At 48.9% G+C, this 21,391-nt stretch overlaps 1 protein-coding gene across 1 annotated transcript; it reads left to right on the forward strand.

The window, feature by feature from the left end:
- Window positions 1-1,150: 1,150 nt before the first annotated feature.
- On the forward strand, window positions 1,151-19,318 carry wnt3 (wingless-type MMTV integration site family, member 3). Its single transcript, XM_041962635.1, has 4 exons — window positions 1,151-1,230; window positions 12,702-12,943; window positions 15,679-15,944; window positions 18,839-19,318. Exons 1-4 carry the CDS (start codon window positions 1,151-1,153, stop codon window positions 19,316-19,318), a joined length of 1,068 nt encoding a protein of 355 aa, XP_041818569.1.
- The last annotated feature ends 2,073 nt before the right edge of the window (window positions 19,319-21,391 follow it).

Below are 21,391 nucleotides of genomic sequence, written 5' to 3' on the forward strand. Positions count from 1 at the left end.
GCGGCTGTTTGATCTCTGTTTGCCTTCGTCCTGATCGGTTTCCTTGCATGTGAATCAAATGCGTGGTTACTTCAGGCTACGTCCGTCACAAGTGTCCCACCCTCCTCCTTCACTCTCTATCTCTCTCTCTCTCGCTCCTCTGCCCCCCCCCCCCCCCCCCCGTCCCACGGCTGCTCGCCCCACAGCCCATCAGAATGACAATAGTATTGATGTAAAATGTGTCGCCTTTGGGCCGCTGAAGCATATAACCCCTGCGTGCCTGGCCCAGCCACCGCCGCACTTTATGGCTTTATTGTGTCCCCTTTTATGTCCTCCCCTGTTGGGGTGGGCGGACAACAATTTAGAAAATTCACTGTATACGTCCCTGCGAGTGGGACAGAGATCATGTGTGTGTCGACGTGTGTGCACTGTATGTGTATCCGGATCAATTAGTCAGGGCGCAACCCCTAAAAATCAACGTGTCAACACGTACGGCGCCCCCCCACCCAGCTCCAGCCACGCAGGGGAATCATTTTCTTCAATGATCCCGGACAAAACAAGTTGAGTAAGAACTACCTTTTCATGTGTCCCTCCCCATACCTCCCTCTCTCATTTCCCTCCCTCCCTCTTTTCACTCCTTCCTTTCTTTTCCACATTACCAGGGGGTGGCGTGTGATTGACAGATGGGAACGAATAATAATTTTTTTTTCGTAACCTAAGGCCATCTTCTGTGATTGGCTTGCCAGCTGACATCTCCAAACCTCATCCCCCCCCCCCCCCCCCCCCCCCCCCCCCCCCACCCCCACCCCCCCTTTAATATTGGGCCTGTGGATGAGGCATCCTGAGGGAGAAAAAGTAGAGAGAGAGAGAAAAAGATATCTACCTTAGGGAAGAACCTCAGAGAGAGGGAGGGAAGGAGAGGACGGGTAGGAGCGTGTGTGAGAGACACTTCTTCTCTTAACTACTAGGAGACAGACACACTTTCCTGGCCCGACTCAAAGAGGGGGGAAAACAGGAGGAAGACCTTTTTTTCAATATCATTTTAATCTTCCCCCTCATTCAACAATCAAGCTGCCCCAAAGCTCCTCTTCCTGGAAACTCTTCTTCGCTGCCTGCTGGGAGTTCTATGTATTGATCCATCTCCCCTCTCACACGCTGCAAGGCTTACCTCATGGATTTGTATCTGATTGGATATTTGATGTGTGTGTGGTTGTCCAGCTCACGGGTGCTTGGAGGCTATCCCATCTGGTGGTGAGTACAAATCCAGTGTTTCAGCATCAGAGCCTATAGCCGCACGAAGAGAGGGAGCGCTTTTTGGTCAAATGATCATTTCTGAGAGGGCAGAATGTGCACTTTCAGTTGACTGCGTGGAAAAATGTTCTCCGGCCCAGTCCAAAGAATCTTAACCTCAAATACTAGTGTAACGGAAAAGGCTCGCCGTTCTTTTCCCCTCTGCACTCACGTCCATTTATCATATTGGAGCATGTTGTGATGCAAAGAGGGCGAATTTTGAGTTTGGGAAGCACTAAACGATCCAGAATGTGGACTTCTTTTCAGAATTTAAGGAGAAATAGATCAGCGGGGGGGGGGGGGGGGGGGGGTGCCATGTGGATATGAATTGTTAACAGCACTGTGAGGACGTGTGAGGCATTTCCACTCATCAGCGTTAGCGAGTGAGATCAGTCATTATTACATAAATTGTGGATGTCGCTCAGGGACAATGACAACACTGACGTCGCTGGTGAAAACTCGACAAAGCCTCCGACGGGCTCCTGCTCCTGCGGCTCCATCCGTCTCTCTTCCAGAACATTTCAGGAGTGCAACAATCGTGACTTATAAGATCAGCGTCGTTTTGTTTTCTTTGCTATTGTGTGTCACTGTTCTACATTCAGGCCGCCGGCCCCCAAACATGCCGTGAACCGAATGTGAATTGTTTTGGGCTTTTTTGGTCGATGTTTAACGTTCAGAAAATCTCTGCCGCCGCCGAAGTTTCACACAGTTTTAAAAATATTACAAATTTTGCGGTCTGCCTCGGGCCATCGGCACTCATTAGATGAACCTTTTGTTTTTGGAAAAAAACAGTTAAGCATGTCATTTTGCTTTTCAACTGCAGCACAATTCACCCCCTCCACTACGGATTTGTCAGGAGACAATATGTTTAGGTGCCGCAGGGTTTTATTCTTTGTTAAATTATCCCAGATCGCTTTTGGCACCGGCAACTGAAATTTAGAGGTTTATCTCATTAGAAATGCAGCTACATGCAGCTGACCTCATGGCTCCTGCTCTTCTTTTGTAACATAAAGCTTCTATTTCGGAGATATTTGTGTAGGCGTATGACAAAGCTCTTTTGGCTCACAACACAATACTTGTCAGAGCTACTGCACTTTTAGTAGCCCAACTAGCATGTGGTCCCAGCGTAGTGCCGTCCAAACCGCGAGCATCTTCTGGTTTCATTTACAGAGCAGGCAGCTGCCAAGCACACAGGCCACAGGGCTGAAGTGTTAATGGCAGAGAGGACTTTACACCCACTCCTGGCTTCAGCAGGACCCTCAGACAGCAGCGACAAAGAGCCGGGATCCTCTGCGCGAATTACCTGCAGCTGTTCTGTTCAAGCAGCTTACATGACACCGGTGTAATGTTCGAGCCTCAACAATGCGCGCCACCTTTGATTTGGGTAACAAATTTTGAAGTGTAGGCTGGGTGGGAGGGGGGGTTACTGGGGGGGGCGGAAAGATGAAAAGCAGAGCCGTAGCTCCAGGTGACCGGGCAGGTGCTGAGGAATGGGTGTCAAACAGCGCCGTCAGTGGCATCGCCCCGCGGTGTCGAGCGCGTCCAAAACGAGACAAAATGAGGTGGCGCGTCAAACGGGAGGGTGCCGAGTTTCAGCGAGGGCCGGGGCCGGCTCCTCTCAGCTTCTGTCTCAGGGGCGAGGACTTGGCCATAAATTCTCCAGCCAAGGTGGGACGGGCTCGGGGGGAGAGGAGTTTTGACTGCTTTATGCCTGGCAGCCTTGCTCTTACAAGATGGGGTGTTGAAAACAAAACAGAGCATAAATAACTCAGTGATATGCACATATGCATGGCTGAGGATGAGGTGTAGTAGAAAGGAAAGGCGTAGCAAACTAATGCGGTGGGTTTGGGAGGCGAGACAGAGTAAACTGCCTTCTTGAAATGCAAGAATGTGGGGGAAACCGTCGTTTGGTGCAAAATGGCCAAAATCAAGGTTTGAGAGGATTCCTGACGGCTTAAAGCGACGTGGAGACCACAGATGATCCACAGGTCCGACAGCGCCATCCCTTCTCAAAAAATATCTGTCCTCTGGCTTAATGCTGCCTTCTGGTTTCACCTTTTAACCCCCGTTTAATAATGGAGGAACACAACAGAAGAACTGGAAGGCCTCTGAAACAATATCCCTCTGATTAAAGCCGAGGTTTGTAATAAGCGCCACAGCCTCCGTCGTGTTAAACCCGTATGGCTTAACTCATCAACCACTTTCAGAGCAGCTTAAGCTCTGTCAGCCAGAAAGTGTTTGTGCTCCTCGCATAAACAATGTCAGCTGTAAGCGAACGATGACAGTCACTTTCAGCGAGGAATTACCTCCGCTGAATTTACGCCGACGCCAGCCACCGAGCATCAGCGGCGATTATCGGTTTAACTCTGTCGTATCGCACCGCGCAGCCACCACATGTTTAAATCCAATAACTGTTATTCTCTTAATCCTCTGTTATCGTCACCTCTGTGGAATCTGCATGAGGCATTGAACCATTTATGTAAATGTCTTTGGTGCTCATTATTATTTCAAGCAGCTCCACCTCAGATGGACATTTTTCAATGCTTACGATTACTTGAGATGTGAACAGTCAATCAAACAGAGAACATGAGACAGAAACAGATAAAGACATGTTTTGAAATTGTGCTAAATAGTTTTATAGTGATGGTCAGCATGCACTAAAATAACTAACTGTGTTAATGAGCAACCAGAGCCGTGCTGATTAACCAGTTTCTGTGACTTAGAACACCTCACAGGGCTTAGTTTAACTTCATTACTAGCAGTTTGCAGAAATCTGACTGGAAAAATAAGCAATTTAACGCAGGTTAATATTCAGTCACTGCTACTCAGAAGGACTCGAGCAAAGGTGAAAGGTAACTGTTTGTCATCAGGGGAAACGTACAGAGAAATACCATCAGTTAAAAGGTAATTCACATATAAAGACTATTCTATAATTAGGCTTTGTGCATTATTAAAGCTGGGATACATTTTTAACGTCCTTTAATTAAATTTTGGAACATGTATAAGCCTAAAATGTGACCTCCAGTCAGATTTGTGCTGAACCTGTTTTTTGTTTTCGGAGCTGCTGGATCTCAGCCTTGTGTCAAACCTCTGGAAGGGTCTCAGCAGGTTGACCAAACTGCCCCGTCCATACACAGACCTTTCCAGTTCAACCTGAGCGGCTTAAATGGGGCTCTGGAGTCCATCTCTGGGTCTCAGGAATGTCATTATCTGACTGTGACACCCCCCACCCCTCCACCTCCAATCTTCAATCCAATCTTCAACCCCAAAACCCCGACCACTGGCAAAAGGATCACTTAAATGATTCTTACGGAGGGAAAATCCTCTGTCTGCTGCCTTGTGTGAAAAGATCAAGGATGTTTGGCTTTTATTCTCACCAGAGCAGGGGAAGCTGGAGAAAAGAGCAGGAAAGTCCAGAAGAATGTCATTCAGAGGAAACTTTGGGGTCCCGTTATGAATGGCTGCCATAGGGCCAGGGTCAAAGGCAATTTTGGCCTAAAGCCCAAGAGAAACATCTCCACAGGGGGTGACATCCACAGGGATACGGGGAATATGGAAGGAGTAAATTCCTCAGAAACATGGATGACTATGTAGTATGTCTGAAAACTACCAAGAATTTAGCCCGAAGCAGGGGTGTCGCTAAGCTACGAAGGCCACAGTGAGGCTCAAGGATCGGATCAAAACACTTTGATTTAGTGAAATGCTGTGCTGCATCTGTCCCATCCTGAAGAATGACGCTGACACACGAGTCTGGACTTACTGACACAGTGAGAGTAACCTCCACAAAACATTCACAGGCTGCGTGCAGTGAGCAGGCCCGTGGGATGACATTATCCACCCAAGCTAGGTGAGAGGTTCAAAGGAGAGTGGTATTTCAAAGAGCGAAGGCGAGTCTAATCTTCACCCACCATCAAAGCACATGCAACGTGCTCCTGTAGGAAATGACAAAGTCCCCCAGTGCTCAGCTATTAGCCGCACTAAAACACAGGCTGGGACGGTTCCTCAAAGGGAAAACGGCAGCGGCCAGGGGCAAAGAGATCATTAGGGGACACGTGTGGAGGCACAAACACACAATATTTAAGGTCTTCATTACCTGGCTGATCTCACCTGTATGGCTTGTTACAGATGTTAATTACTGGCAGCAAGAGACTCAGGGTCAGTGACAGAGATGAGCTGATCACACCTGTGCAGCCCTCAGGTGACTGACCAGGTCAACCAAACAGCTAACAGATGCAGTCTGGACAGGAAGAGATGAATCTCATTCAGGAGCTCCACAGAGAGCCAGTTCACATGCTGTTCAAACAGAGCTTCGACTCATTTGGATTAATGGAAAGTGACAAAACATCAGCTGCAAAGATAATGAGATGAAGTTCACCCTCCTCTGGTTAGGGCTGGTTCTATTAACTTTTAAATACTAGTTAGCTGAGGTGGTACTCATACCAAAATACCTTTCTTGTTGCGGAAATGTTTTTGTACAAAACTCTTTTTTTTCACAAAAGAAGCCAAACATCTCAAAAACGTCCATGTTGTCGAAACACAAGCAGATTAACACGAACTGTCTAAATACAACAATCTAAAAAAGCAAAAATGTTCACAAGATGATCTGTTTAAATGCTCTGTACATAAAAAAAGCATTGAGGTACGACCCCCAGCCCTAAAGACGGGGACCGGCGGATCAAAAAAGGGAGCTGGGGCTGCAGGCGGTCATGCCTGAGTGAAAAACCTGCAGACCGACGAGCTTCGGGAACCGGGTCGATCTCCCACAATGTCGTTCACATTCCAGTTTTTTTTTTAGGTATGAGAAAGTCAACAGCAATTAGTTTTTTAATTACTTTTGAAGACACGATGTGGTGTTCGAAATCTCCACGCAGAAATTCCAGACATACAGAGGAAGATTCCAGACGATCCATCACGAGTTATGATTTGCATCGGATGCATCACTGCTGGCAATTCAAGCTGCAGCGCCAACGAGCTGCCCCTGATGAGCAGAGGCAGGGAACAATGCACCGTTCATTCACGCAGTCCCTCAACACCCCCATTCAAACAGGCTCTGTTGTCCACCTACAGGCAGACCGAGGCACCGAGCCTCCAGTCAGACAGCCGTTCGTCGGTGCCTTCTGTGCAGAGCTGCTGCTGCTCTCATTCACTTCCTGACAGGCAGGTTCACAAGTTTACACCCTGTTCAGTTTCCCTCTTCACGTCTCCATACATGTGACTGCAGGGGCTCCCTGTCCCAGCAGTCTGCAGAGAGGGGAGAGGAGGGGAGGCGCAGCAGGTAGAAAGACAGAACAGGTTGGAACATTTTTCAGGGGTCCTGTCATCCTTTATCTGATCAGCCAGGAGCTGTTGGACTACAAATCAAAAGTGTGCCAAAGAAAAAGAGGAGACAACAAAACACAGACAGGAGCTTTGCATTCCAGCCCCCACCAGGAAAAGTCCCATCCTCGGGCAAAGCCGGCAACTTTCCTTGGCCCACTTACTCTCTTTCGCGTGTCTTTTCGTCTCTGTGGACTCTGGTGAGGGATTTCTACCCGAGATCCTGACGGCAGAGTTTTCAGCGCGCGTCTCTCTGCTCTGCTCGGGCCTCATTTAGCAGCGCGATGTCCTCCAGGCAAATCTGACGAGCCGAGCCGCGGCGTCAACATACAGAGGTAAATTAGAGGTAGATTAGAGTTTAATACAAACAATATTCTTGCCGTCTGCTAACTGCAGAGGCCTTTTCGGGAGCCTGGCTCTCACAGAACGCGCTTGGGATTCAGCGCTTCAGGCGCAAACTCAGCATAAGCTAACAGTAATTTCTCTCTAATGAAATAAGTTAACTTGTTCAGGCACGGCTAAGAACGACTGGCACCCGTCGTCAGTAACCACTTTGGTGAATACGTTGGATACAATAGCATTTTATCAAAAATGAGCCTCTGTTTGTGAATCCTTTTGGATGACTTATTGACTCTATTTAGCTGCACCTTTAAGCTTTACAAGGAACAGAAAATATGCTAAAGGTCACATTTACGAAGGAGCCCAAGTGTTTTGTACGCTGCTCTTTGCTCATAAAAGAGAGGAGATAAAGGATTTGATGAGAGGTTGAATGGAGCATCAGAGCTGAACAAATCCTGGTATTTTACTAACTTAGAAGCTGCGACCCTGATTGTGACACCACACACAGCTGAGCACATCATCAGTCTCCTCCTGACCTGAAGCCAATAGTCTGCAGCGTGATGACACCAAATGGAAAATCATATCATCGTGTGTCAGCGGTTTTCAGCGTGTCCTGCGACGAGGGCGCGACCCAATTAACGCAGCCGCAGTGTTTGCACAGAGCGGCGATACGAGTCAGGAATCCCGGCTCTTGTCAGTATCTCAGTGATAACCCTGATGGAAGTGGGATCTTACAAGTAGCAACACAGCCGCGTAGTTCAGTCTGCCTTCACACATGCACGCAGGTTTCCATGAGCCTGAACAGCGCCTCAGGAATCGTGCATGCAGGGATGGATTGTGACAGGCTCTCTAATCCCTCTCTGTTCATATCGGCCTCGCTCTCCTACTTAAACGTTCCACTTTGTTCTCAACTAAAAAGTTTCAATAACTTTGAATTAACAAACAAACCTGAACAGACGCTGCTCGGGTTGATGATTTCAGCTGAAAACCAGCAGTGGAAACTGACAAAATACACACTGTGTACTCAAGTACTGTGTTTAACTCCTGCTGTGAAGTACTGGTACTTCACCTGACTATTTCCAATTCATGCTTCTATTGACTTCTACTCATTTTTGGATGAAATATTGTACTTTTCACTCCACTCCACTTATTAAACACCTATAGTTACTAGTTACTTTCCAGATTCAGATACACAGAAGACATGCGATAAACTTTTAAAATATGCTTTTCATACCACCTCAATCAGCTACAACATTACATGTCCATCTTTTGATCATAACCGTCCATTAATAGCGTCTAATAAAACATAACAGTGGCAGGGGCCATGATGAGTGCTTTTACTCGTGAACTACATTAAGTACATTTTGCTACTAAACACTTCAAACTACTTCAATACAACTTCAATGCAGGACTTACACAGAATATTTCTGCTCTGGAACGAAGATAAATACTTAGAAACAAAATATGATTTCATTACTTACGTTTAGAAGCTATCTCTCTACAAAATGTAGCTTTAACTCATGTTAGCTAACGTTAGCAGTGATGGCGTAAGGGCCCGATGCACGTACGGCGTGACGTCAGTGCGCCACCAAAGACGTTGCTGTAGTTAATTACGTGGTTGCGTTTATGAATTTACCATTTAATACTTTTGAAATGTGTTTATTTCGCTTATATTTGATTTAAATGTGCTGGCTTTTTTTAACATGTTGTACATTATCCTCTTTGTCAATAAAACTTTGAGGAGTAAGACAATAGAAAACAGTGCAATATTTGATTAGGCACAAAGAACAAAGTATAAAACCGACCATGTTTGACTAAAGCATCTCTTCTCCAACTACATGGAAAGTAATTAAAGGTTTGGCAGACATTGTTTACCCAGCTGTCATATAGCTGACCATCTATCATATTGAATACTGCATTGGAAGCATAGAGCTAAGTTTAGCTAGCTCTGTTAGTGCTAATCAAGTCAAATTTTGTAAACAGGTGGTTTGAGAAAACTTGCTGTTTTCCAGATTCCTCAAACGTTCTTCTGGCGGGATCAGAACAAAACGTGCTTAGTTTGCTGCAGAACACGCCTACAGGACATGTATAATCATAGGAAATAACTTTCAGATAATTCAGCCTAATCGTTTATATCTCTGTGATGTGTCACACAAGGTGAGCAAGAAGCAGAGCAAATGTTTAACTTTCGTTTTAATGTAAAAGTCTCAAGTGTGAAATGATGAGAGGCAATCTAAAGTTTTAAAGTCATGAAAATAAACTACATGAATTTATTCCTCACATGAAAGTAGTTTGAAAGCTTTTTTGACCATCACAGGTGCGCTGTCACAGGACTGTATCTGTGTGTGCTGGAGGCCTTAGACCTCCACACAGAGACATATTGAGGCCGTGCTTTAATGCATGTACACGTCACTGCAGAGTGTGAGCAGGTACCTGATCTTAGAAACCTGCTTATGGACCCTGGTCATGAACTTCAAACAGCTTCTGCAGGCCATCAGGCTAAAGGCAGTGAGGTCAGATGTCATGTTCTCAGCAGGTTCAGAGGGTCACCTGGTACTTTTTGTGCCTCTGGACGTTGGAGGCTGTCCCACAAAGAAAGCTGATCTGTGCACAGACATGTGCTGCACACTGACCCCTGTAACGCAGACCGCCCAGCACAGCAGCTGCAGTATTTCCCTGACAGGACCTGAGTCCATGACTCACCTCTTGACTCAAGACAGCAACATAAAAAGTGAGATGCAGTGGAGCAGCCTGCCACTTCACTCCTCCACCCAGGCGGCAGAGACGTCGTGCTGCTTTTATTACACTGGGAGTGACTGAGTCAAAGTGTTTGTTGACAGTGTTACAGTCTTGATCGCATGACTTTCCACATTTCAGCAAGGTGTGTGGTGGAATCCCTTTGTTTCCTCTGCTTCATTTCTGTGGTTTCCAGCAGCCCGTCATACTTTCACATCAGCCCAGTTTGGATACTGAGAAAACCCCCAACCAAGCCGTAAACGCCCCGGGCCAGTAGAGGCCCCACGGGGACCTGCCTGGGCACGCACCTGCCGAGCCCTGCCGTCCGCCGCTGCTCTGCCGCTCGCCTCGCCCCCTGCAGTAGATTCCCCCGGCGCTCGGCTCTGTGGAGGTCTCTGCGTCTGCTGCTCCCTCGCTCGGTCGAGACACGTCGCTCGTGGCTTCCCAGAAGTGAGGCGAAGCAGGCAGGATCAGCGTGGCGCACATGTGGTCTGCATGCATGAGTCTGCGTGTGTGTCTGTTTGCACGATACGCCTCATAACCCCTCAGGGTTAAGACTCTCATTAGCACCTAGCCAAGAAGATATCCCTTTCATCTCATCTGTCCATTCGCATCAAGTGAGGCACATCCTTTGCAAACAAAGACAAATAGGCTGGCAGATCCACAGCCTGAAGTCTAAACATGCTATGTCCACCACAAAGTCCTGTGTGGTTAGCTAATTGATTCCATCAGAAATACTGTAATCGCTGGTTAAGCCGGTATGTCAGCGTCGTGGGCAGGCAGTCTAGCTGTCCTGAACAGAGCCTGAAATGTAGAAGAGGTTGGCACCGAGGTCTAAATACAGAGATATCTTTTTCCTTTGAGTTAACTGACTGATGTCTTTGGGGAGCATGTGACAGTGCTGAGTTCAAATCTCTCTGGTCCGTCCCATGACTGAGAGATTAATGGGCAGCAGCCGAGCTCACAGACAGTGTAATTAAGGTCCTGAGTCACTCAGTCACCAGACGGAGTGAAGTCAGCAACACTTGAACTCGGTGATGTTGGTGGGATCGGGACTGGCAGATGAGCTAATGTGGCCGCCTTCGCTTGGGTACACCCAAGACAAGAGCACGAATGGAGATTGATGAGCACTATCGAATTACCGACTGCATCGGAACATCAGATCGGGCGAAACGGCGTTTATGTTGGGTATGAAAAAGAAGGGACTTATTTTCCTTGTGTATGGTAGTGTTTGGACGTTTTGAGCAGTTTATGTAACTGCAGTGTCCTGGAGGAGCTGAGATCAGACGGGGTTCGCACTGAAACTTAAGAATTGTTTGTTGTGTGTCAGGCAGGAAGCTCGCGCCAACAACACGAGCGGTCGATTACCGACCGTCGTACGGTCCATCAGACCAGCTGTGAGGCCAAACCCTGATGTAACAGTGCTCACCTGAGATCAAAAACAGGGTGTGGGAGGGGCAGGGGGCAGAGTTTAGCCATATGCAGAAAGCCAAAGAGCTGTAGGCCTATGTGAGGGGGGATTTTTTCCCTGTGACTTCAGTGGCTTGACTTTGGTGTTGGGGTGGGCCACTGCACTGCACATCTGTCAGAGTCAGCGGCTGCTGTGATTGGGTTGTGCCCTGTAGGGGTCCTGAGGTCATCCTGAGTGGCGCTCTGATCTGATCAGCATCAACTGTCCCCCCATTGATCCTCTCATGGTGTTCAGACTCAGCCGAGCGCCGGAGTCCGCTCGACGCTGGTGAAGCTCTTCCCTCCGAACATCTTCACGCCGTTCACACCCAAATCACACTCATCTGTTGTAAAGCCTGCGTCTCTTCAGAACGCAGACCTGCACAGAAACATGTTTCTGATCAACTTCGAGTGAACAAACCAGAAGTCTGACATCCTGCAGTGACTGCGTGACCTTCTGGGTGAAGCTGCAGTTTTGTTTGAGCTTGTCATACATAAGCATGTTAAAACAGAGCATGGAAAACACGTTCCCGCTCTCTCTGCCTCTCTCTTTTATTTCAAGAGAAATAGAAAGCAATTAAAATTAATTACCTGAATGAAACTATAATGGTTTCTGGCATGGCAGGCTGATCTGAGCTGTCTCGCTGTGGTGATCAGTCCCTGTTTAGGCACATCTGTGGGGGCCTTCTGGTGAGGCACACAGCTTCAGATGTGCTGTTTTCATCCATCACCAACAAACTCAGCTGTACATGCTGCTGTTCTTCACAAATCAGCTGCAGAGGAAAACCGCAAATGAGTGATGGAACTGCAGAGGCAGGTGCCTTCATATATTTGACACTGTGAGGGGGCTTTTCCCAATCCAAGCAGACAGGTTCTTGTATGTTATCTGTTCCATCAGCTGATCTGTGTGTACTAACAAGTGGGAACACTTTGAAAAGTCAGTACTAATAGCTGGTATCCCTGCCCTGAAGTGGGCCTATTAGCCCCCCCCCCTCCTCCTGCTGGAAAAACAAGACAAAGTAAACAGGAGCTCTTAGTATAAACTATATTAAGCAGATGAGTCTATAAAACACTCAGTATGAATCACTGTCCTGCCGCTGCTCTCCTCGTCGAGCAGGTTGCCTTTCACAGAGGCCCCCCTGGCAGGTCACCACCGTTTCTATTATGGGGTTGAGTTCAGGGAGGGCACACACTTGTACTGTGAGGCAAGTCGCTTCACTTCCCACATCGTGTAAACCTGCAGAGTATCCTGTGAGCATCCTGAGAAGACACGATGCCGACACGCTTTGAGAAACAAACACGTCTTTCCACAAAAACATTTGCAGATTCAACAAAAGAAGCAAAAGTCTTTGTGCGACAGACACTTTTATCACTTCAAAACAAGTACTGAGGTTCAAACTCATAAAAGTTAAATCAGTATAAACTAAATTTAGCCTGTTTGAACTCCTTATCGTTAGTGCAGTGATGTCCTCCTCTGATCGTGTTGCAGTTCTTTTTATTCCAGATCCTCTCGAGTGTTTGACACAGTCACAGAGATCTTTCACGTCCGGCAGATCTCACTTAGTGACGCTGTCCCCCTCCGTGTGTCCCAGGTCCCTGGCCCTCGGGCAGCAGTACTCGTCTCTGGGTTCCCAGCCCATCCTGTGCGGCTCTATCCCCGGCCTGGTGCCCAAGCAGCTGCGTTTCTGTCGCAACTACATCGAGATCATGCCCAGCGTCGCCGAAGGCGTCAAGCTGGGGATCCAGGAATGCCAGCACCAGTTCAGGGGCCGCCGATGGAACTGCACCACCATCAAGGACAACCTGGCCATCTTCGGCCCCGTGCTGGATAAAGGTAAAGTATTTGGGAGTGCTTGTGAAGGAAAAGCCTGCGGTCTGAGACTACAGAGTACAGAATCCACGATGATCTAAATGATCTCTGCCGAAAACACTCGACTGTAAAAGTAGGTTATATAGCTGAGGCTACTGCAAGCTGTTACAAAACATAGCGTTTAGCAGTTCCAGCCCTGAGGCTGAGCACTGCCTGTTCTCTGGGCCTCTGCTGACAAACGACTAACTAGGGCAATTACAATAATATACACCTTTCCTGGCTGCCGTGAGAAACGAGCGCAGGTACAGACACCGACACGTTATTCAGCTTCCATCCATCTTTACCTGCGATGTCACATTTGTCTTCAGCTTCAGCGACTTTGTTTCGGGTTTCCCGACCGTGTTTACACTCCCCGACATGAAAGAGGGTCAGCGTGGTAAATCTATCAACGAAAGCTGACAAGCACAGCAGAAATACTGGGGACATCCATCACGCGCTTCACACGCAGAATGCTAATTCTAAGATATCTCTGCTAACTTTGTCCTTTGGACGATCCCCGACAGCGGAAAGGACGAGCGCAGCTGTCCTGCTTAGATTATAAAGGTAGACGTTTGTGTGCTGCGAGCGAGGCTGCTGATTGGAAACCAGTTACCCTGCATGTCAGAGGGGAAGGAATCTGGGCAGGAATGGGCAGTGTGAGCAGTCCAAGCTCCTCAGTCAAATAAAAGGGAGAGGGGAGGCCAAATGAGATTACAGGCAATAGAAAAGGGCCGGGGGGCTCTGCTCAACCCCTACTGTGCATGAAGACCAGTGCGCGCCTCACACAGTCCAGCTCCCACGGACGCCCCATTCACACGCCCTTTTGACTCTGTCATGAAAACAGGCTGAAAGGGGATCTCTCCCAACCTAGCCCGGGGTGTGCACTTTGGGATAGCAAAGGAAGGAAGGAAGGAAGGAAGGAAGGAAGGAGGGAAGGAAGGAAGGAGAGCAGCTCACTCTGGGAGTGATGAATGGAAAAGCTGGAGGCAGGGAAGGCAGAGCTACCAGCCACCAGCCCCAGCCACCTTGAGCTGCGTGTTGGCCATGGCGGTGCTGTTGGTGGATGCCTGGAGGAAGTGGGGGGTTGAGGTCCTGTGGTGGGTGGTGGTGTATGGGATTTCAGCTCAGGGTGTTGGCAGAGGGGTGGCTGGAGAGAGCGGGGGGGTTAGGGAGTTTAGGGAATGCCAGCTCCGGGCAGAGCGGGGCTGCGGGGGCGCGAGTCGCTGGGCCCTTTGTGTGGATAATACAGTGTGACACAAGGGAAACAAAGGCGGATTGATGGGCCCAGCAGGTAGCAGGGGCAGCGCTAGCCTTGGCTAACAGCCAGAGCTCCAGGGGCCCAGGGCTCACAGGCCCCTGTTGTGGAGGGCCCGGCTAGGCTTGCCAGGGTGAGCGGGGATGCCGGACCTGAGGACTGCGTGTCATCCAATCATGCAAGGATTCACTGGGGATTAAACCAAAAACTGTATCGCTTTTACCGGCAATGAGCTCTGAAAATACAGAATGTCTGGACACACCGGAGTCCAGTTAGCATCTCATTGTTTAGATTTAATACGATAAATATATCTTAAAATAACAGCTTGAATTCTTATTTTCCAGATATCACTGAACATAGTTGTTATTTACTGTCTTTTAGTATCTGCATTACATTTTCACAACAAAGCACCTGTAAGTTATTAGCAGGGATGCTCTCAGAAATACAGATACATCAAAAAAATCCTCCCTGTGAAACGGCACAAATCCTGACCCTCGTGGCATCAACGGCTGAAATAAAACTGTGTTTGTTGTCTGCAGACACACTCAGGGTGGGAACATTTGACGAGCCTCCAGGCAAACATCAGCTTGTGGCTTGTGAAGTATTCTGATTGGGTCCTCAAAGCTTCATTGGCTTGAATCGCTGAGGAATTTCTGGCTCTAGCACCCGCTGCGGTCTGCAAACATGGATTTTATTCTCCGGTCGTTCATTCGTACAAATTTCAAAAGTTAGATCACAGGACAGCGCATATCAGCAGCTGTCAGTGCTCGTAAAGCCACTGCGGGATGACCCCTTACCTCTGGGAGTGTTTTTCTGTGTCTGTTTCAGAGCTAGCGGAGTGTCATGGGCGAGCCGTGCTAAGTGTGCTGTGATCGTGAAACAATGGTGTCTGGTTACATAATAAGCTGTTGCCTTCAAAGGAGGCGTAACTCCATCCTTCAGTGTGAAAAAGAAACGGGCCGACACACTGCTCGGTTTCACCAGAAGGCCTCGGGCTCTGAACGGGGACGGGTGGGATGGGAGGGTGGGGGGTGACAACATTCCTGAAACACTATCCAGATGCAAAGCAGCACACCTCAGGGATGACAGGAGGTCAGGGAGATCCCGCTGAGCGTCAGCCCTCCTGACGCAGCCACAATGGGCTGATGTCACTGCAGGGACTCTGCTCTTCGCCTCCTTCATGCGTCCGGTTGTTTCTGCCTCCTCATCGCCGATGTGGTCGTATTTTTATTCTGTGAGCCACGTTAATGTACCGACGTTCGACTCCGCTTCTATAGGCTTCTTGTTTTCAGTGGCACTTCTCAAAGATGAAATGTTGTGTTAAAAGGTTACTGCCTGGAGGCATCCCTTTCAGTACCTCTGTCTGGATGTTGGCAGGAGTGAAGATCGCCTTGTCAATGTTTAACACAAGACTGACACCCTCTGTCTCTCTGCCCTTCTGTCTGTCTTCTTCTGTGTCTCTCAGCAACCAGAGAGTCAGCGTTCGTCCACGCCATAGCTTCTGCAGGCGTGGCGTTCGCGGTGACGCGCTCCTGCGCCGAGGGCACGTCCACCATGTGCGGCTGCGATTCCCACCACAAGGGACCTCCTGGGGAGGGCTGGAAGTGGGGCGGCTGCAGTGAGGACGCAGAGTTTGGGGTGCTGGTATCCAGGGAGTTCGCCGACGCCAGAGAGAACCGCCCAGACGCTCGTTCGGCGATGAACCGACACAACAACGAGGCCGGACGCACGGTAAGCACATGTAGACACGTATGAGGAACCTCTGCAGGGATGTGCTGTTAGCTTTGTTTTTCAAATGGAAATATGCTTCCTGGCCAAAAGTATGTGGACGTGAGTGTTGAAATTCTCATTCCAAATCCAAAGTGACAGCCTCCACTCGTCTGGACTTTGGAACATGGCTGCAGGGATTCGGATGGAGTGGAGGTCAGGGTTCTCTGTGGACCTGGCTGTGTGCACAGGGCCACTGCCATGTTGGAACAGGAAAACGTCATAATCGAATCATGATCATAATAATAAACTTTATTTGAATAGCGCTCTTTTTAACAAGGTTACACAGTGCTCTACAGAAAAAACAGATAAAAACCAAAACAACAATGCAAACAACATAAAAACATGTTCCAATGCTAAAGATGTAGCCTGTCTGCTTTCAGTAGAGGTTCCACAGTTTGGGGGCTCAAACAGCTAAGGTCCGGTCCCCTTCAGTCGTAAGCCGACATCTAGGAACAAGTAGGAGAACTGCATCCACTGAGCTTTACTGTCCAAAACATCACCGTGGGTTGCAGCATTCAGATCTCCATCACTGGAGCTAAACCATGAAAAACAGAGGTTGACGGGTGAGTCCAGTCCACATACTTTTGGCCAGATAGTGTAGAAACTGATCAGACTGCAGCTGTGTGACGGTGATCAGGAGACAAGCAGCTTCCATTGTCGAGCACAGTTTGTACTGTTGGATGAAAGAGTTTCTCTGCGATACGTCACAGTAATTAGACAACCTGAGCACACACTGTACAACCAGCTGGAGCAAAGCGGGACGCAGCAAGCGGCGAACAATGATCTGACTGTCTCTCTCTCCAGGTGACGCCGCTGTTTGTTAATTGTTCTCGTGGCGGCTGGGGAGTTGGTATTTGACTTGTCCGCACATTTCTGAGTTTCCACTTGAAAACGAGCACTTGACTTTGAATGACTGGTTAATTACTGATCTGAGCAACACCTTCCCTCCCGCCTCGCCCCCCCGCCTCGCCTTTCATGCCTCGCGTCCCAGCGAAAAATTCCCTGCCAGTCAAATAACCCGAGTGAGTTGAAGGGGAAAAGAAGGAAATCAGCTCCGACTTAAAACATCACTGGCTGCTGTCACCGCTCGGAGAAAACAGGCTGAGGGGCAAACGGAGGGACCACACGGCAACAAGACGTCCCTTTGATGTGAGGGGGCAGCAGCTAACTGCACAGCAGCACCGTCAGCCCCCTCTCTGCTCCACCTGGCCCCCTCACGCTCCAGCATTTAGCCCCGAGGGCCTCTGGGACTTGATGTTTGCATGACAAGCTCCACAGTGTGATGTCACCAGTCCTTCCACCCCTAAATCTGCCCCCCCCCCCACTCTCCCCCCTTCCTCACCCAGAGGTGCCCCAGCCACCTGCCTTCCGCCCCAGCTGGGGGAATTCTGCAGCTAAATATAGCTGTTGAATTAAAGCACAACAAAATGACAACACAAAGGTGAAATATGCCCCGCGGGCGCTCGCTCACGAGGCGAGCCGATGACTTCAGAGAGAATCACGGCAGCGCCGAGCGCCGGCGCTCCACAGCTGCACGGCACTTAAAGCCGCCGCCATGTTGTTTTTTTTGGCCCGCTCTGCGAGTCTTTAGTGGTTTTGTTAGTCGACATCACTGAATTTCCTGTAAATTTCTGACCGTAGGATCCAGCAGACTTTGCTTGGCGGTGACTGACTAGACTTCTCCGTAAGCACCGAGTCATCAAATTAAGACCTTTTAGTTAATGACACGTTAAAGGGATACTCCACCCAAAATCAGCACCAGATTCTCTTCACCTGTTGGCCTTGAAACAGGCTCTGAAAGGTTTGTAGCTTGACTTTTCCCAGAGGATGACGGTTGTAGTCAGATTGAATTCACGGCAGTTAACGTGGACTCTAGTCACAGCTGCAACGACGCTGCAAGAAAAGTCACAGAAACACATACACACACTCCCCCAAAGCCACCAGAAGTGGATTTAGGGATTTGTTGGCTCAGGGAACACATACAGGACATATGATGCATATCTATCATAACTGCCGCGAATCCGAGCTGGATCAAAGCCGACAAACTGACCGTCAAAAGACACGTCTTTGGTGGAGGTCATGTTTATTCCTCCGCAGCGTGGACGAGTGTGGAATCTGATTTTAATCATTTCCAGGGGAAAAAAAACCCTAAAATGTAAAACCCAACATTGCTAAAACTAAGCTGATCATACACTCAGAAAGTTTTTTCATGGCAGTCAACATGTTTACCACCGTGTGAGAGAGAGCAGGCCGGTCGACATCTGCAAAAACAGCATCTTTTCTGAGTGAGGACGTCACGCCTGCGTTCATCGTCGTTTCCATGGACACGGTGAACAAACAAGCCTGCAGAGAAGCCTTGAAATTTAATTCTTTAACCTTTTCAACTCATTTTTAGTTCTTATTTATAAAAGAGGCTAAACATATGGGGGGGGGGGGGGGGGGGGGGCAGCGATATGATATCATTTATTCAGTATGGTAAGAGGGAATAATCCGGATGTGCTGTAGGGAGCAGCGGTTAGCTTACTTCCTGTTCAGACCGTGGAGCGCAGCAGCGTTGACTGAGCGGCCACAGACGCTGCATGACGTGCATGATGTGTCCCAAATAAAAAGTCTGGCTGGTTCAGGAACTGGATTTATTCACATGGTAAACATCTAGTTGTTTGTGCTCAGATGTTGTGAAAAATCTTCAGAGAAGTCTGGAAACAAAATTTGCAGGAACTGATTTGCAGAAAATAAGAAGTTTTACACGTTTTCTTTCTCAGCCAGGGTTGCTTGTAGATCCGGTTTAGAAGCGATGTTGACTTTAAAGCTTTAAACCTGCAGAGTGAACATAAACTGTGTTCTGTGTTTCTCAGACCATCCTCGACCACATGCACCTGCGCTGTAAATGCCACGGCCTGTCAGGAAGCTGCGAGGTGAAGACGTGCTGGTGGGCGCAGCCGGACTTCCGCATGCTGGGCGACTACTTGAAGGACAAGTACGACAGCGCCTCGGAGATGGTGGTGGAGAAGCACCGCGAGTCGCGGGGCTGGGTGGAGACGCTGCGGGTCAAGTACAACTTCTTTAAACACCCCACCGAGCGCGACCTGGTCTACTACGAGGGCTCGCCCAACTTCTGCGAGCCCAACCCGGAGACCGGCTCCTTCGGGACGCGCGACCGAGCCTGCAACGTGTCGTCACACGGCATCGAGGGCTGCGACCTGCTGTGCTGCGGCCGCGGCCACAACACCCGGACTGAGAAACGCAAAGAGAAGTGCCACTGCATCTTCCACTGGTGCTGCTACGTCAGCTGCCAGGAGTGCGTGCGTGTCTACGACGTGCACACGTGCAAGTGAGCGAGGCTTCCGGACAAACTGCTGGACTACAAGTGCTGCCCACCCGCCCTGCATCTCCCCCCTGCTTCCCCACAGCGCACACACTCACCCTGAAGGCACATCGGTACACCCCCTCCTGTAAAACCCTGCTCCAGAATCTGTCTTCCAAACCACTGCATCATTTCCACAACCTGACCCATCTCGTCCGCTCTCGTGGGAAGAAGCTCGAGTTGTCGCTTTCCGCCGGTTCCCCTCCCTGCAGCATTGGGCCCCTCCCCTCCCCCTTGTCTTTATTTATTTCCCCCTCCATGCCGACACAGTTTGTGGCATGTACAGTAACACTTTTTACCAGTGAGATTAATGCAGTAAAGAAAAAAAAAAACTCTCTTCTAACTAACACCTCACTCCTCTGGCCGGTCCGGCCGGTTTACCTTTTGTTTGTCTGTTTGTTGAAACTAAACCGACCTCCACGTGGTCACTTAGTCGTAAGTGATGCTGAACACGTCGGCGGCCCCAGGAAACCATCACTTTGTAACTACTGAATGAACTGAGAACAGCGGGCAGGTGTCGGAGGTGCCACGGTCCTGTCTTTTGACTACTGAGCTGATGAAATCCTCAGTGTTGCTACTCCCTGCTGACTGACTGCTGCACCAGTCGGCCGCGGAGCCCGGAAGATCTATGCTGCAGATTTTATAGCCCCGCATTTCTGAAATATTACCATTGGGCTGGGACTGGAGGTATGCAGCATGTGTGTGAACAAGCATGCTCATTCCACTAACTAACAACCCTACACATGTATATGTATGCACTATTCAGCTACGCATAACTCCAGGTGGTAAACGTTTGAGCATTGTTTATACGAGCAAATTCTTCTTCGCTGTGAGCTAGCAGTTCTTAACGAACGACGACTTTGTTCCTGCATCAATCGACCTGTAAAGTGCTCATGATTTCTGCAGTCGTGCATTATTCAGTGCTCACATCGTGCGAGCGGCAGATCATTTATGGCTGCTTCATTTATACATTTCTGCATCAAACTGGATGAAGCTTTAGCATGCTTAATATTAATTCTGGTCTTTTGAGCAAAGTGCTTATTGGGAGATCTTTGTATCTAACTCTTCATACAGTCATCAGGTCCACTTTAGAGACTTTAGTCTGGAGCGAGTCGTTCTTTTATCGCTGTCAGGAAAAAGGGGGACATGTGACGACATGTGGAGACCGGAGTGCACAGCCTCTTCCTGCCCTCCATGTTTTCCCTCAGTTGGCCTGCTGAGGTTTTTAAGAAGCCTGGATCGTGAATTTACATGTCAGTGCACCCCAAAACTGCTTCGTTGTTTTGGTTTTGGAGATATTGGAAGAACAGTGACTGTAATTTAATCAAAATATGTCATTCGGATGTTTGGCCCGCTCGACGCTGACTGTAATTTTTAACAAAAGGAAATGATTTTAAGGTTGTGGAGGAGAAGTAGCTGTGATCTCTGGGAGCGCAGAAAAGACTTCTGAATCTGAGAACATGAAGCAGGAGGAGGTTGGGAAGCGTCTTCGGGGCGCCGTGATTTATGTGTGCAACATGTGGATGAGTGTGCGCATGACGGCTGCCAGTGACAAACAGAAGTGAATGGAAAACCGATGGATGAATGGATGGATGGACGGATGGATGGGTGGATGGATGGATGGATGGATGGATGGACGGATGGATGGACGGATGGGTGGACGGATGGATGGGTGGATGGATGGATGGATGGATGGATGGACGGATTGATGGATGGATGGATGGGAGGATGGACGGATGGGTGGACGGATGGATGGATGGGTGGATGGATGGATGGATGGATGGACGGATTGATGGATGTATGGATGGGAGGATGGACGGATGGGTGGGTGGGTGGATGGACGGATGGATGGACGGATTGATGGATGGATGGATGGATGAGTGGATGGACGGATGGACAGATGGATGGGTGGGTGGATGGATGAATAGATGGATGAATGGATGGATGGATGGATGGATAGATGGATGAATGGATGGATGGATGGATGGACGAGTGGATGGACGGATGAATAGATGGATGAATGGATGGATGGATGGATGGATGG

Source organism: Chelmon rostratus, chromosome 21, assembly GCF_017976325.1.
Source record: "Chelmon rostratus isolate fCheRos1 chromosome 21, fCheRos1.pri, whole genome shotgun sequence".
In the NCBI taxonomy this organism is placed as follows: Eukaryota; Metazoa; Chordata; class Actinopteri; order Chaetodontiformes; family Chaetodontidae; genus Chelmon; species Chelmon rostratus.